The sequence below is a fragment of the Octodon degus genome, unplaced genomic scaffold, assembly GCF_000260255.1.
Source record: "Octodon degus isolate 3935 unplaced genomic scaffold, OctDeg1.0 scaffold00065, whole genome shotgun sequence".
Classification (NCBI taxonomy): domain Eukaryota; kingdom Metazoa; phylum Chordata; class Mammalia; order Rodentia; family Octodontidae; genus Octodon; species Octodon degus.
Window position 1 is genome coordinate 7,804,726 of NW_004524641.1, and position 16,034 is coordinate 7,820,759.

Below are 16,034 nucleotides of genomic sequence, written 5' to 3' on the forward strand. Positions count from 1 at the left end.
GCCCCGCCCCTCGCCAGAGCCCGCCCCGCCCCTGACCGCCCCGCCCCTGGGTGGAGCCGGGCGACGGACGGAGGCCGAGAGGGCGCGCGCGGCGGAGCTCCGCCCAGCGCAGGAGGGGCACGCAGCGGAAGTGCCGCTCCAGCTGTGGGAAGGGCCGTCGGCGTCCGGGCTGGGCTTGACCCAGCGGTGGCCTGGTGCGCCCCCTTCCCATGCCCTTCTGTAATGGAGCCCATCTTCCTTCTTTCTGTTTTTATGGTGATGTGTATTACCTTTTAGGCATAGCTAATGATCGTGTTCTTCGTAGGGAATTTGAACCTGTACTTGATACATTTTGACGCCTCTTTTTTCTAATCTTGGCGGATTGAACTCAGGCCCTTGCGCTTGCTAGGCAAGCGCTTATTCTACTGAGCCATTTTCCCGGCCCATTTTATCCTTTTTAAATGGTTTTTTGTTTTGTTTTGTTTTGTTTTGTTTTTTCCTCTTCGCCTTCACTACCTGCCCGCCTCAGCAACCCACAGATTTTAGGACAGGGCCGCCCTCCGCTTGCAGGTGCCCTTGGTGTCCGGCTGGGACCGAGTCCTTGAAACGTCCCTCCGTGGAGCAAGTCCCACGCTTACCAGGGGGGTGGGGCGCCTGGGGTGAACTCACAGCCTCATGCCTGCTGAGTAAGTGTTTTGCAGCCGAGCTACCCACCTCAGGTAGAGCTATGGCTTCTGCCAAGTGTGGAGAGCTTCAGGCTCCCTCCCTTGCCAAACTCTGGTAAAAAAAAAAACAAAAACAAAAACAAAAAAACCCAAAAACCAGTACCACAGCAACCGCAGCCCCAGAAGAGCAGCAGCAGCCCCATTTGCGACGCTCTCTGCAGAGCATGGTCATCCTAGGCATGGTCATTGGTCTGTTTAAAGGGCCCCTCTGGGCCTTCTCAACTGACCTGTAAGGTCACCCTTTGACTGCTCCACCCTTCCTGGGTTTTTTTGGCAGAACCAGGGATTGAATTTAACGCTTGTCAGGGAAGCACTTATTCCACTGAGCCATCTCCCCGGCCCCTCCCCTGACAGTTTTGAATAATGGTTTAATCTTACAGAGCTACAAAGGCTGCAGGTAGTATTATGACTCACTCCTGTTTCCACTGCTGCTTTCCATAAAACTATATAGTATCTCAGATTCAATGAAGCTTTTACTGCCTACTGCAGCAAAACAGTAACTGCTGCGGAACACCACTTCATTTCTCCATGGTGATCAGGTCTTGAGCTGTAAAAAGCAAACAAAACGAAAGAATAAGCTCCCTTTATTTAGGTTGGATTAGTCCAATAAATCATGTTCAGTGTGAAAAGAAGCGACTACCTGAAAACGCATAGGTGGTGTTGTCCAGGTGGAAAGCAATTTTTTCTTGACGCCTCCTAAGTTCTTAGAACTGAGACCTAATACAGGAAGATAAACAACAGAAAGACAAACATGTTTATTAATGTGTATGTCACCTATACATGAGAAACGGTGAATAATTATCAAAAGGTAACTTCGAATTCATAGATTTGTACAGTAGATATCTGGAAATATATATGTATATATATATATATAGAGAGAGAGAGAGAGAGAGAGAGAGAAATGTCAAGACAAAGACTTAAATCGCTTTTATAAATAGAACTTTCCTTTACTAAAGAACAATTTGTGCCTTTTTAAATAGTTTTTCCTGTCCTGAGTTTCCTGGTTTTTTTCAATGGCCTGTAGCTCAAAATAATGCAAATGCATAGAGTAATATTTTGGGGTAGCATATTCTGGTGTCCTTCAGTACCATATCCTTCAGTATTGAAGAGTCTGGTCCAGGAAAGAAGGATTAGTTTCCTTTGGGTAGCCCAGAAAACAGCCGGAAGACTTGTGAGTGGAAACTGTGAGATGAGCAGCCTCGGAAGGGGTGGGGGTCCTTGTCATGATCTTTAGTTAAGAGACCAGCAGCAGGGACTGGGGAGATGGCTCAGTAGGATAAGTGCTTCCCTAGCAAGTGCAAGGGCCTGAGTTCAATCCCTGGTTCTGCAAATAAAAAAAATCTGGCAGCATCTTTATAAGGATGGTGCGGAAAGGTTTGTGGAATGGTCTGGTGTAATGAGACTAGGGTTTTGTTTTCAAATCTTGGCTCTGCAGGGTGCTGTCCCTGGGGCCTTCCATGAGTTTCTTACCCTTTCTGAGCCTGGTTCTACTCACCTAAAAAGGAGTATAAGAACTATTTCACTGGGCTACTGGAACATCAACAATATAGCTATCTGTGTTGACAAAATATCCAGGACATACTAAACATTCAATAAATCATACCTATTTTTGTTATTACTGGTCTTTATTATTTTCTTGTTAGTGTGACAGGGATTTTGGGGCTAGTCCTGCAGATGCCTAATGGGTAATTAAAAGCGGGATAAAGTTTGGCATCTCTGCCTTCATTGTTTATGTATTAAAGTTTGGATTTTAAAAAAAGTTTGGATCAGATCCCTATTCAGTCCTACATATGAATATTGGTTTAAGTTTATTAGCCCTAAACTTACCTACTCTTTCTTCCTACTCAAGACTGAGGACACTGGGCTGGGGAGGTAGCTCAGTAGAATAAACGCCTGCCTGGCAAGGGCAGGGTCCTGAGTGCAATCCCCAGTATGGGGGGAGAAAAAAAAAAGACTGAGGACACTAAGATAAGTGTAACTAATTTGCAGGATTGTCAGGAACATCTACATTGCAACAAAGTTCTATATCTCCTAAAGAAATGCCTAGAATCTCCAGTCCTTGTCCTAAACCTGTAGCCACCTCCAGGAAAAGCAGAGGCCTCCCAGACCACACTAGGATAGGAACAATTATTGCACAACTCCAACTAAGGCTGCTGTTCCAGAGCAAAAGCTATCATCTTGTGGTGGGAAGTGAATTAGCCCCTCAGGCAGTGATGCCCTCCCAGGTCCCCCAGACCCAATTCTGAGATACTCATCACCCAGACTATGGCTTGACCAGGATTATCTATGTTATCAACTGTGCAAACCCTCAGCCTTGTCCTTTTGTTCCTCTTCTCTATAAAACCCCAAGCTTCTGTCAACCTCTTGAAGACAGAGTTTGAACCTCCTTGTGCTTTCCAGGGTGGTCACCCTGAACAAAGCTCATTTCCTGCTTTTTATCCCTGTTGGTCTCCTGGTCTGACACTTTGAAGCAGGTGACCCAACTTGGTCTGCTGAGACCTCCTTAGAGTTTAGGCTTTTGCTCCAAAACTCCACAAACACTGGGACTTTATGAAAACCACTCACATGTGTTTTGCCTAAAGCAGAATTTACCATAGTTGTGGGAGAAAACAATTTTATGTCAACTTCCTTCTTTCTCTCCTTTCTGGATCCCTCCCTGAGCTCCGGATTCTTTTCATTTTGTCAGGCGCAACATCCTTAAACTCCATCAACCTGTGTGCAGTGCTGTTGCTCTCTACCTGAACGTGTCAAGCACGTTAAAGTGAACCTTTGTGAAAACAGGAGAGCCTGGAGATATATTTTAGCAAGGTTTGCTCTTTGAGAAACCAATCACTTATAATAATATCTTTTTCTTCCAACAAAATTCATTCTTTGAGCTTCCGCTCAATATATAGATAAGAATGTAAGATAACGTATAGCCAGTTAACTTTCTCTTTCCTTCCTTCCTTGTTCACTCTCTCTTGCCTTTTTTTCTTGCTTTCTTTGCATTAACTTTATGCCCTTAATCAAAGGCTTGAGACCCAAAAGCTGAACAGAACCTGAGAGGATGTTACTAACTAGTTCGTTATATAGACAAAAAGTATAATTGTATTCTTAGCTTCCATAAAACTCCAGTGAATGTCTAATTAAAAAAATACAGAAAAGACACATTGCCAAGAATGATGAGCTAAGTGTCTTTAAAGTAGGGAGAGGGTTGAATGTTTTGAGGAGGATTAATGGCATATACACTGATGTGGGCCATACTAAATTTTCTAGAATTTATGATCTGTGTTGGACTGGTTTGACTGAAAATAATGGGGAAAGCAATGGAAAACAAGCTAGACTTGATTATCTGTCACCATTACTCCCGACTACATGGAGTTCAAAGAGCAAAACAAGAGAAAGTTACACTTACTCCTCTCATCCTATGACCAGATTTTGCGGGGTGGGTGGGTTTCTCTCCAGGTTCTTGGTGTTCCAAAGAATTAGACAAGAGCCACAGAAAATCACCAAGTGTGTATATTTATTGTAAGTGGAAAAGAAGTATACTCTATACGGCAGCTGAAAAGGTTTATAGAAGACCAGAGAATATATATACGGCAAAGGGGTCTTTAGTATCTAAAGGCAAAGGGGTCTTTAGTATCAAAATACCTGAGCTGGCCTCCGCCTCATACAATAGGTAATGGGACATTTGTCTTATCAAAAAGTCACTTGGGCTTACACCAAATGTACTGTCCTACAGAAAAATTTGCCAGGCTTCTTTCCAGATGTAAATGAGGCATGTCTTCTGATTGAGTGTGCCCATTTGTAAATGAAGGATTGAGAATATCACTTTCTGATTGGTTCCATGTACAATGCCCTAAACTTGGAGTCACTTTGGCTCCCGTTTGAAGTATATCTTTTTTGGGAAACCTCTGCCACAACCTGTTAGCAGCAGAGTTCTATGATCTTTGACACATTCTATCCAGTTGGCTGTCCGTCCCATTTGCCTCAGTCCTAGTCTTCTACTCTGACCCCTTCCTGCCAGGCCCATGTGTGCTGTGCTTGGTCATAGCTCCCTCCTCATGCCAGTGAGCCTAGAAGTGGTACTGTTGCAGGCAGCTGGGTTAGATAGAAATATTATAGGTGGTCCAACAGGTCCAGGTCCTCGGGAAGACAAGGTGACTTTGCAACTTTGGGAGAGACAGACGCTTGCTGTGGGCCAGACCTCGAGACAAAAGAGTAAACAAATGCGGCCACAAATCTCCCTAAAGATAGGCATCCAGGGTTGATATTCTAAATGAGTCTCTCACCTTAAGGATGCCTGGAAGTCACTAACCCAGGTCCCTACAGGAAAAGCCCCTGTTGAATATTCGTGCCCTCTTTCTATGTGACTTGCTTCCCCATTTGGTCCTGGATTTAATCAATTTTACCTGAGAGATTATGCTTGGTTACCATAGTTTTGTCCCACCTGAAAGATACAGATTCTGGGGCAACCCACTCAGGGCCCTCTTCTGTCCCTCTCTGACAGGAACTTTCTTTCCCCCAATAAATATAATCTGCTCTTAACCTCTGTTGTTTCTAAAATTCATTCTTCAATTTTAGAGAACATGAACTCAGCCCAGGTATCTTTCAGGTTGGGAGTTTCACTCTCCTCTCTCAGTCCCTATCACTTATCCTCTGTTGGAATAGGGTTCTTCTCCATCCCTGTCTGCTCGCTCAACTCAGCCCACAGCCATATAAATGGTCCCTTGATCAGTCCATCACCAGTTGCCTTTTTCAGTGTGCTGTCACCTCCTGGCCTTCAACACCCAGCACCATGTTGATTCAATTCAGCTGGAAATTCCATTACTACCACGCTAGGTAATTTTCAAAAAAGGTAAAACCAAGACTTCATGTAGGTGTAAAATGAACACAGGCCCAAAATTATGCTTAGCAAATTAGTCAAATGAGGGGATCAGAAAAAAAAAAGTTATACATCCAGAAGAGAAATCAAACAGGAACATAGAGAAGAATTTGCAAAAGCTACAAAACTAGCTTTTTTCCTTGGGATCAGGGAGGGTGGTCTTTCTCCCTGACAGATTTATGTGCTTTATTCTGCATTATTTGCAGTTTTCAGAGTTGTAAAACAGTTCAGAGGCAATCACATACCATGGAAAGTTTTAACTTTAAACAATGTCTAGCATTCCATCAAAGCAAATCCCACCCCTAGTCATTTATCTTCTTCCTTGAAGAGATTGTATCATTCAGGTTGTAACTTGTGCGGCTGTGTAGAGCCCATCCTATTCACCAGGATTTGTTTTAGGAAAGAGCTACTTTGATCTGTAGCAGGAGTGCTGGGAGAGATCCACTCAAGGCTCTGCAGGAAGCCTGGATAGGAATTCCAGCTGCAAAGAGGTGAAGGGGAGGAGGAGACTGCAGAGCCTGATTCATAATGTGAGCACTCATTGTAAGACCCACATTTTTTTTTTAAAGTAGGGAGGATGCTGAGACTGGATCCTGCCTTTGTGCAAATTGAAGGAAAAGATGGGTTTCTTTTTCCTGAGAATTGGAGTCAATGAGAGCAGGACAGCATTCGCCTCTGAGTCTAAGTGGGAGGGAGCACAGTGGGGGACATGGAGGAGTAAAGCCCTAAGAACTTATCCACATGGACAAGAGGAACTCTGGACTTGGACAAAACGGAAGTGACAATGGTGAAAGATAAACGTAGGCACAATAAAAATTTAAAGACTGTTTCAACAGATGGCAGTCATTTCATGAACTGGGCAGCCCCAGTTGCGTGTGGTTCCAGGCTGCACCAAAGGGCACAAAGAAAAGGTGAGATGACAAAAATATTTGATTAGTTAAAGAGGAGCAATACTTAGCGGTATCATTCCAGGGGAGGATCCTAAGTAGAAGTTAGTTGGCAGTTTGGGTCTTGGTTTGTTTATGCTGGAACCCAGGGCCCTGAAGTTCTCTCAGTATAATGGCATCATAGTGAATTATTTTATTTATTTATTTATTTATTAAATTTTATTTATTTATTTATTTAGTGTGTGTGTGGCCAGTTCAGCCCACCAGGGGGCGGGGCTGGCTGGCATGTGGTGCTGGGGATTGAACCGCAGTCCCTGTGCTTTTGCTCAGTTTAGCTTGTTCTAAGTAGGTGCTTTAGACCACTGAGCCATCTCACCAGCCCACAGTGAATTATTTTAATAAAAATTTGAGCCCACATCTCTGAGGGCCAAGAAATCTAGTCAGGTCTGAATTATGCATGAGTGACAAAAATATTGTAAGACTCACATATTGACTTGCATGCCAGAGGAAGAAAGAAAGGGAGGGAAGGTGGGAGGGAGAGAGAGTGTGAGCTTCTTTCTATGATTTATACTATATCATCAATCCATCACTGAAGTAGCAATCACCTACCTATAATCCCAGCATCCTTAATCCCACCATTCACTACAAATCAATTATATACTGTAGATTCAGCCACATCTGAAAAATCCCTATGACTGCATAAGGCTTCAGGGATACATCTAGACACAAACCCTAGCACCCAAGCTGGTTTTCAACTTGTTTTTTTTTTTTTTTTTTTTTTTTTTTTTTTTTTTTTTTTTTTTTTTTTTTTTTTTTTTTCTTTCTTCTTTTTGCAGTACTGGGGATTGAACTCAGGACCTCGCGCTTGCCATGTAAGTGCTTATGCTTCTGAGCTATCTCCCCAGCCCTTGACTGTTTTTAACTACTGTGTCCATAGAGACTTCCTAACCACCTCAGTTAGGTGCACACTGTAAACTTTAGTTCTATCAGCAGCCTGATACCTTGGAACCTAACATTCCCTTGCTGTTTGTGGAGGAAAATGTGTTATTTTGCATTTCCCAGGTCAGGTTTCTCAGTCCATACATTACTGTGACACGTGGAAGGCAAACACAGGAATTTTCAAGTCTGGTCTCACATACAGTATGTACCTCGGGTATGACCTTGAGTGGCCTTGAGTATTTCCTCTTCTGTACACACAGTATAGGTCCCACAGCCTACCCTTCTGCTAAAGTTGCCTTGTTTGTTTTTGGTCTTTTTTGATTTTACTGTATTTTTTTGTTTGCTTTTTTTTTTGTAGGGGAGGTTTATTTTTTTGTTTGTTTGTTGTTTTTGATGCCAAGGAACGAACCCAGGTCTTCCAGCTAGCTAGGCAAGCATTCTACCAGTAAGTAGTATTCTCTCAGGTCCCCAGCCCCCATTCCTGCTAAAGGAGACTAAAGAATTGAGATTGTATAAAGAATTCCATGACAAGGTTCTTTTAAAAAAGATTCTCTTTTTCCTACACTCTTCTGTTTCTGAAGGAAAAAAAAAATCAAGAATGAGTATGTAACAATTTTAAGATGGCTACTTGATTAATCTCAATACATTCATTTTCTATTCATTCCCTGAAAGCAGTTTACACCCTATCCTGTCTTACACACTGAAAAAATGTCAAGATAGAAGTAAAGTCAATCTTGGGGCTGGGGATATAGCTCAGGGGCACAAGTACATGCCTGGCAAGCACAAGGTCCTGAGTTCAATCTCCAGCACCACCAAAAAAAAAAAAAAAAAAAAAAGTTAATGTTGTTCAAACTTAGGTATGTTTTATATATGTGCTGCTGAAGTGAGCATCGAACTGATTTATGTTGATAAGTACTTACAATTATGGAATGGGTTTACAGCATTTTGAGTTGAAGTCTCACTATATTTCCTAAGGTGATCTCAAACTCCTGGGCTCAAGTGATCCTCTTGCCTCAGACTTCCAAATAACTGGAACTCCAGGCATATACCACTGTGCCAGGCTTACAGTGTTTGTTTGTTTGTTTATTTATTTATTTATTTATTTATTTATTTATTTATTTTGGTTGGTGGTACCAGGGATTGAACTCAGGACCCTGCACTTGCCAGGCAAGCACTTATTCTATTGAGCTATCTCCCTGGCCCCCTAGCACAGATTACTTACGCTTATACACTAATGACAGCAGTCAACAGTTGACAGCCATCAAAGAATTAGGAGATAAAGGGTTCTAGTTCCATCAAAAATTGTTTCATTTATGAAACAAGAAGCAGAACTAGATTTCTGTGCTTCATTCCTATTTTATGATTCTACATGGTGAAGAAGTAAAAATAGGTAATATCTACTGAGGACTTCTAGGTCATCTCTCTATGAACACCTAAAAAATGAGTACTAGTTCTTATAAAGATTAAGAAGGCTGTGACACATCCACATGGCTGACACTGACAAAGAATCTACAGTCTGAGGTAGAGGGTCTCATGATAAATCCTGAGGAGATTTGACTGACCTTATCAGATCCAAAAGCTACCACTCTTGGTGCATAGGTCTTGCTTTATCTTGGTCTTAACCAGCCAGCAGAAAATTATAAAAACGAAATATAAGAAGTAAAGCCATGTTGTTATGTTGAGCTGTAGGGGACTCAGGTCAACAATTTCTGACATTGCCAGTCAAGTGGAAGACCCAATACTATTATGGGCTACTGGACTCTTTTAGTATATTTTGCTGAGTTAACACACCTATAATATTCAAATGACAGAACTAAACAAAAAAGGGGATACAGATGAATGTCCATTTTGTATCTGTGTATTCAATGTGGTTAGGATAGATATATAGTTATATTTTCTTAATGAATAGAGGGATTTGTTCTAATAGTGTTTGTAAATAGGATATCATGTCCGTATCTTGTACAGCAAATAACCACTAGGAAGAGAGTATGCAATGTGTTAATTATTGAAACTGTCCTACCAATTTGATTTGAAACTGTCTCATTGCTATTTGTTTCTCAATAAAATTATGGGGGAAAAAAAAGAAATTGGAGCACAAAGAAGTATGTTTTGTTTTGTTTTGGCTGGCTCAGGATGCCTTCAGATCAGGTCTGGGAAGGCTTGAGGATCTGGGGATAAAACCACAGCATCCTGATTGCTTTGTTTAAGCAGTCACTTAAACAATGGATCTAATAGGCAGCCCCCCTGGAGCACAAAGATGTGAGTATCCCCCAGCTTATTCCTGAGAGGCAAAACCAAGTCACGTCCAAGTGTGCAGGGACACATCCAGATGCATGCTCTTATGTAATGCTCAATTGCATTTTCATTTTTTTAGGCAGTTCTTGGGATTGAACCCAGGGCCTTACCCATGCTGCTCAAGTACTCTACCACTGAGCTACTGTCCTTATCCCTACTTTCTGAGACAGTGTCTCACTGAACTCCCCACATTGGCCTTAAACTTAGGATCCCTCTGCCTCAGCCTCCTCACGTAGCTGGGATTACACACATTGCTGTGTCTGGCTTCAGTTTTCCCGCTGGTACTGGTGACTGAACCTAGGGCTTTTGCACTGAGTATGGTACTTGTTTGAGGCAGGGTGTAAGTTGCTCAGGCTGGACCTGAATTTGCATTCTTCCTGCTTCAGCCTACCAGAGTGCTGGGATTACAGGCATGCATCACCATCCCTGGATAACCGCTTCTCTCTTGACCCTAAACAAATCTTTGGGTGTTAAGCTCACAAGTGATGCAGTGCAGGTACCACAGCCAGAAGCAAGGAGTTTCCACACAGTGGGCACAGCTGTTTGGATACAGAGGACATCCAGTGGTCTCTAAAGCAGCTTTGAATTGTGGTGGCTCTGGAGCTATCACCTGGGGAGCTTTAGCCAACAGTGCTCCCTGGCTCCCACCCTCTGCTGAGTGAGGTCTTTGTCACTCAGTAACAAAATAGGTTGGAGATGTAGCTCAGTGCAAAGCCCTTGGATTTAATCCCTTAAACCCTTGGGGAAAAAACAAAAATATCAGAGCCAGTGTCTTAATGGTATATGGAGACCCAGAACCTAATTTTGTTTTTTGTGGGCAGAACCAGGGATTGAACTCAGGCTCTTGCATTTGCCAGGGAAGCACTTATCCCACTGAGCCATCTCCCCGGTCCCCCAGAGCCTAATTTAACATCTCTGGACTTTAAAATACAAACTCCTTCCAACTAGAATATGATTAAGCGACATCCACCCCACAGTGACAAGATCTTAACAGAATGCTCAGTTAAATCTACTGGTTAGGGCTAGCCAAATAGCACAGCAGATTAAAGAGTGATCTGTACTGGGCTGGCCCTGCCCCCCCACCCGGGATTCTATGAGATGGCAATTGAGACAGGCTTGGTGGCTTCTGCCTGTAATCCCAGCTCTTGGGAGTCTGTAAACGGGGATCACTACGACTCCCATTTAATAGTGAGACCCTAAACACCCTGTGGACCCTTCCCTAAAATACAAAATAAATAAATCAATCTACGGGTTATTGGTGAATTGACCCTCACCTGCTAGAGTTTATGATAATTAAAGCAGCCTACCCTGACCCACACGCAGTGGGTGATTCTGGGCAGATGTTCTAGAAGGTTAAATGGTGGGAAGTTTTCTCTGACCTCTGCCAACATGGGCCTGCTTCCATGCCCTCGCGCAGGCAGCACAGCTAGGTGGAACAGACCAAGGGCCAAGAAGACAGGCATTTGCTGGCTGCTGTGAAACCACACCCAACTCCCTGACTCCAGCTTAATCATTCGCTATTACCTGGTCAGTTTGCACTTTGTGACACCAGGCCCACCCTCACGCTGGACCCATTTTCTTGCTTTACTTTGTTTCACAGTTCATCTGTCTGTTGGCGATTAGGCCATGCAGCCCTATATGACTTTCCTCCGATAACATGTGCTAGATTACATCATCTCTGTGGAAAGCTCCCCCACATTCTACTAGCAGGAGGAAATGCCTTCCCTGGGCTGGTGAAACCTGTTCCTCAAGGTGCAAGAGAAGGAAAGAGCACACTACACTTGTTACCTACCTGCAGGCCCTGCAGGAAAAAAAGATGCCTACTGGATTCACAATAGCCCCTTTTTTGAAATCATTCTTAAGTTTTTTCACATTTTTTAATCTCACCTTCCCCCCAGTGCAAGTGGTTGGATCTAATCCTTTTGGTCTTGAGGCACTGCCTTTAATCATTCCCTTTAAGCAACCCCAACTCGCCAAATGTCCACGTGTTTTCTTGACCCTGAGGATGGACTTACCTGGAATCCCGCCACCTACACTGTAGGTCCTACAGCATTTTGCTTTTTCTCCTTTAAAACTAAGGAGTCTCTCAATCCATTTGTCCTCCCCCGATGTCCTTTTGTGACTTTTTTTTTCATAATTTTATTGAGAAACAAATAACAATGAGACAGTTTCAAACCAAATTGGTAGGACTGTTTCAATAATTAACACATTGCATACATTGTGTCTTGTACCAGGGATCAAACTCAGGACCTTGTGCTTGCCAAGCAAGCACTTAATTCACTGAGCTAGCTCCCTGGCCCGTGACTTTGTGTCTTGGTAACATGGTTTCATTTCGAGTAGAAGCCTTGGTCTTATCCTTATTCCCGTTTTAGACAACTGAAAGCATTTCCCATCTCTCCCCTCCCACAACTCTAGAATATTCTCAGCCACAGAGGCAGACAAACCACAACTGTGGGTGACCCACTATGAGGCTTTGGGGAAAGTCATTTAAACTAATAAGTATCAATATTTCCAACATTCCCTCTGCTACAGACAGAGGCTATAATACCATTTCCTGTCTTTTTTTTTTTTTTTTTGGGACAGGGAAAAGGGGGGGTAGAGCCACAGGAGTCACAGAAAGCACTGCCCTGACCTTGAGTTGTGTCATTTATGCCACAGCCCAGTGTCATTTATGCCACAGCTACTAACAGAAATGGTTATGGTGACTATGCATTATTGTAGTGATTTATCTGGGTGAAATCAGAGTGGACATGTAAACAGGTGAAAAAGGGTTGAAACCCACTGGCTCAAACATTTCTTTGGGTGATAACACCTGTTTTCAAAGCACCAAGAAGGCCAAGACTTATTACCAAGTACAGTGGAAACTATTACCCAGTATGCTTTCCAGACAGCATATTCTAGATTGGAAATTTATCCAGGCCAGGTCAAGTTATATTGTCTGAGCATCACACGTTTTATTTTCTCAGCAAGTTGTGATAACCCAGCTAGAGAAGTTTCCTGCGACTGCTTAAATCTAAATGAAATGCTTTGCTGGAGCAAGTCCTTTCTGACTGGATGGTTCTGTCAGATCAGCCCTGCTCTGACCCCCAGCATGTATTCTAAGACGGAAGAGACTCAGTCATTAATATTTTTCATGGCACGGCACTCTCGGTAAATAGTACTCTATCCTCCACTGGCATAAGGCTTTAAACAGAAGAATCAATGCAAACAGACAACTTTTAATTTGTGTGGTTTTGTGGTGTTGGAGAGTGAACTCACAGTCTTGTGCTCCCTAGGCAAGCACTCAACCATTGAGCTGCCTCCCCAACCTTTGTCAGTATCCTGAATAGACCACCTATAAGATCATTTGCTGTTCTTACAAAAAAGGAATTTTTTTTTTTTTTTTTTTTTGTGGAACTGGGGATTGAACTCAGGCCCTTGTGCTTACCAGGGAAGCGCTTATTCCACTGAGCCATCCCCCCGGACCCCAAAAAGGAATTTTTTAAAAAAGCATCAACAAAACAACAGATTCAAAAGAGGATCACATTCACATTGTGTTCCTCTGGGTACTTGGATCTTTGGCTGATCCAAGACTATAGGGGACACAGAAGATAAAAATATTGAAAACTTTTGTTTCACTTGATGAAATGAAAAGAAATACAACTCAGGTGGTCACTTAAAATTTTAGGGTTTGTTCCACATATAGCAATGCTAAGTGTTACTAAGCAATGAACGCTTTCATAAAAAATTTATTTCACACTTTTATACAAATATCCACAGGTATTTTCTAATCATGAAATAATTTTACAATGCTAGTTAGTATAAAAATGTATCAAATGCAAACAGACCAGTGACTTGACTTGAGATGACATTTTTAACAAGTATAAATTTAAATACCATAACATTCTTGTTTCTTTGTTGTTAAAACTATCCCCCCATCCCCTCTTTTCAGGACATTCATTTTTAACAAAGGTCTACACTGTCAAAATATCAGCTTCTTAAGTGTCCTATAATGAAGCCAGGGTGTTAGGCTCCGATTTACTCAAGGAAGAAACTGAGACTTTAAACACTGGTATGACCTGTTCTAAAGAAATTTTTGTAAACAAAATGCCATTTGCAAAATTATTTTTGTGAGTCAAACTTCTAATGTACAACCAGAATGAAGTTCTCAGTATTCTAAGGGTGTAATATTTGTGAAAAGAAAAAAAATTTAAACTCCAAGGCAACAATGGCACATACAGCTGTCTTGTTCTTTTAAAAGATTGATACACTGCTCATACTACAACCAAATTAGCACCTGTTTGCTGTTGCTCCCCAAATAACTTAATATATTAAAGCACAGGAAGTTACGAAATTCAGCTTTCCTATCTATTCCACCTCTACTGAATATACAGAGTGCCAACTGTCTTCTTTCTCCCATCCACATAAATTTACAATTAAACAATGTTACAGATCTTGTGAAAGTAGTCCCCAAAGTCACTGGGGGAATATGGATAGGGGAAAAAACAAAATAAACACAGAACATTGGCTCGCTGATTGAATGACTCCCCTGGCATCTAAAAGCGAAGCGCTACGATTGTTCTGCCTGACCAGAATCACGGTTTCGGTAACAGTCATTCAGTAGTCTCATACTAGATGGGTCTGGACCCACCCTCGGTTCTCACCAGCTTCTTTCTAGCCCTGAATATACAATATATTTGCAACAGTGAGTAAACACATCCTAGAGTTCAAGAAATAGTCATTTTCTCCAAAAGTTCCTGACAGTTAGAACATGAAATTCAGAAATTTCACACAGGTTTCTAAACTAAAAGGTTATCAGATGTCCGGTAAGAATGAAACACAGCGAAATCCTCTTTCCTAAACCTTTTGGGTGGTGGGGAGGGGACACCATGAAGGAGATGTTATAAATTACAGATAAGTTATTAAAACAACTCTGGGATACATTTACAAAGAATTATTATCTTTTGGCAGCAAGTAATTTAGGTCAAACTATTGACCTCCCATGTGCTAATTCTGATTGCTTAAACCAGCGGGAAGGATCTTTGGCCTGTTAGTCAATAACAAAATGGTTTGAAGAAAAAATAAATATCATATACAAACAAATATAATTAGCATTCAAGTCTGCTGCACCTGTGTGTTTTAGTGAAAAGGAGGAGACCTGTGTGCCTTCGGCATGTGCGCGGATTCACACAGGTAGGAAACGAGGAAGAGGGCAGGATGGCCGTGTCACCTATTGCACATTTAATAGGTCAGCACTTTAGACTGAGACAGGACTACCCCGACAGCAGAGTCCTGTGCTGCAGCGTGGTTAATCTGTGTGTTCTCCAGCCCTACGGGAAAGAGGCTTGCAGCAGCAGTCGGGCGGCCGCTCGCATTAGTGTGGATGATTGCGGTGCCCTCCCTCCTCCAGCCACACTGCCAGGAGAAGACCACCTGGTACAACAGGCAGGCCTTTCCCCAGCTCATGTAGTCAGCCACACCAAAAACAAAGGCAACCCAGAAAGTTAAATTAAGGCAGTTAAAGAAAAATCCGCTCCAATAGTCTTCATTTTTTTTTTTTTTTTTCTTTTTTGTTTGTGGTAACAGGGATCGATGTGACGACCCTAGACTTGACAGGTAGGCACTTATGACCCTGAGCTATTTCCCCGGCCCCCTCCAATAGTCTTCAATTTGGCTGTGCAAAACAGGAGCCGCCTTCGGCTGCGTAACAATATCCACAGTTTCAAAGGTAACTTCGGACTGTGTGTCATTGCTCTGAAATCAATCTTCAGATATTGAACAGGCTTATCAATCCTTTTGAATGTCTGAGTTGGAGTGGTGGTAGAGGCATTTTGGGTACTGTGAAGCTTTTATGACCCCCCTAGGAGTAACTTTCATTTTCATTCCATTTTGTGATCCACTGTTTTTTTTCGGAGTTATCATTATATTTTTCGTCTTTGATCTCTCGTTCTTCTTTCCGGATCCTTACAGCATAGTATCGGGGAACGCTATCATCGTACCTAGATCGCTTAAAGAATCCACACTAGAAAGGGGGAAGAGAGAAGCAGACAGGAGTTAATTCTTTTTAAGGAAACCAAGTGCATCATATGAAATGTCTAAGCTCTCTGTTCAGCTACCTTTGGACCAAGGGAAAAGAGACACCATCTTAAGAAAGCAGTAACAGGTTGGAAAGAACAGCCAGGAGGAATGTTAGAGAACAGCTGTAAAATTGGAGGAAAAGTCCATTTTCACCTTGTCTTTACATTTTATAACAATGTAGACTACCTTTTTACGGGCAAGAATCTGTAAATACTTCCACTTAAAGAAAAATCACAGTATTATATATAAAAGGTATAATTTTCAGATTATAGGAGATCACTTTCTGAA

The 16,034-nt window shown here is 42.3% G+C and overlaps 1 protein-coding gene across 4 annotated transcripts in view; it reads right to left on the reverse strand.

Annotated features, from left to right (window-relative positions):
- Positions 1-13,399: 13,399 nt before the first annotated feature.
- The window catches only part of Itga6 (integrin subunit alpha 6), an 82,765-nt gene continuing 80,130 nt past the window's right edge, over positions 13,400-16,034 (reverse strand). For all 4 annotated transcript variants that reach the window (XM_004634756.2, XM_004634757.2, XM_023719139.1 and 1 more), the window contains one exon: positions 13,400-15,690. In XM_004634756.2, coding sequence (XP_004634813.1) covers positions 15,529-15,690 — 162 coding nt within the window. In that variant the 3' untranslated portion in view covers positions 13,400-15,528. The remainder of the gene's footprint in view (positions 15,691-16,034) is intronic.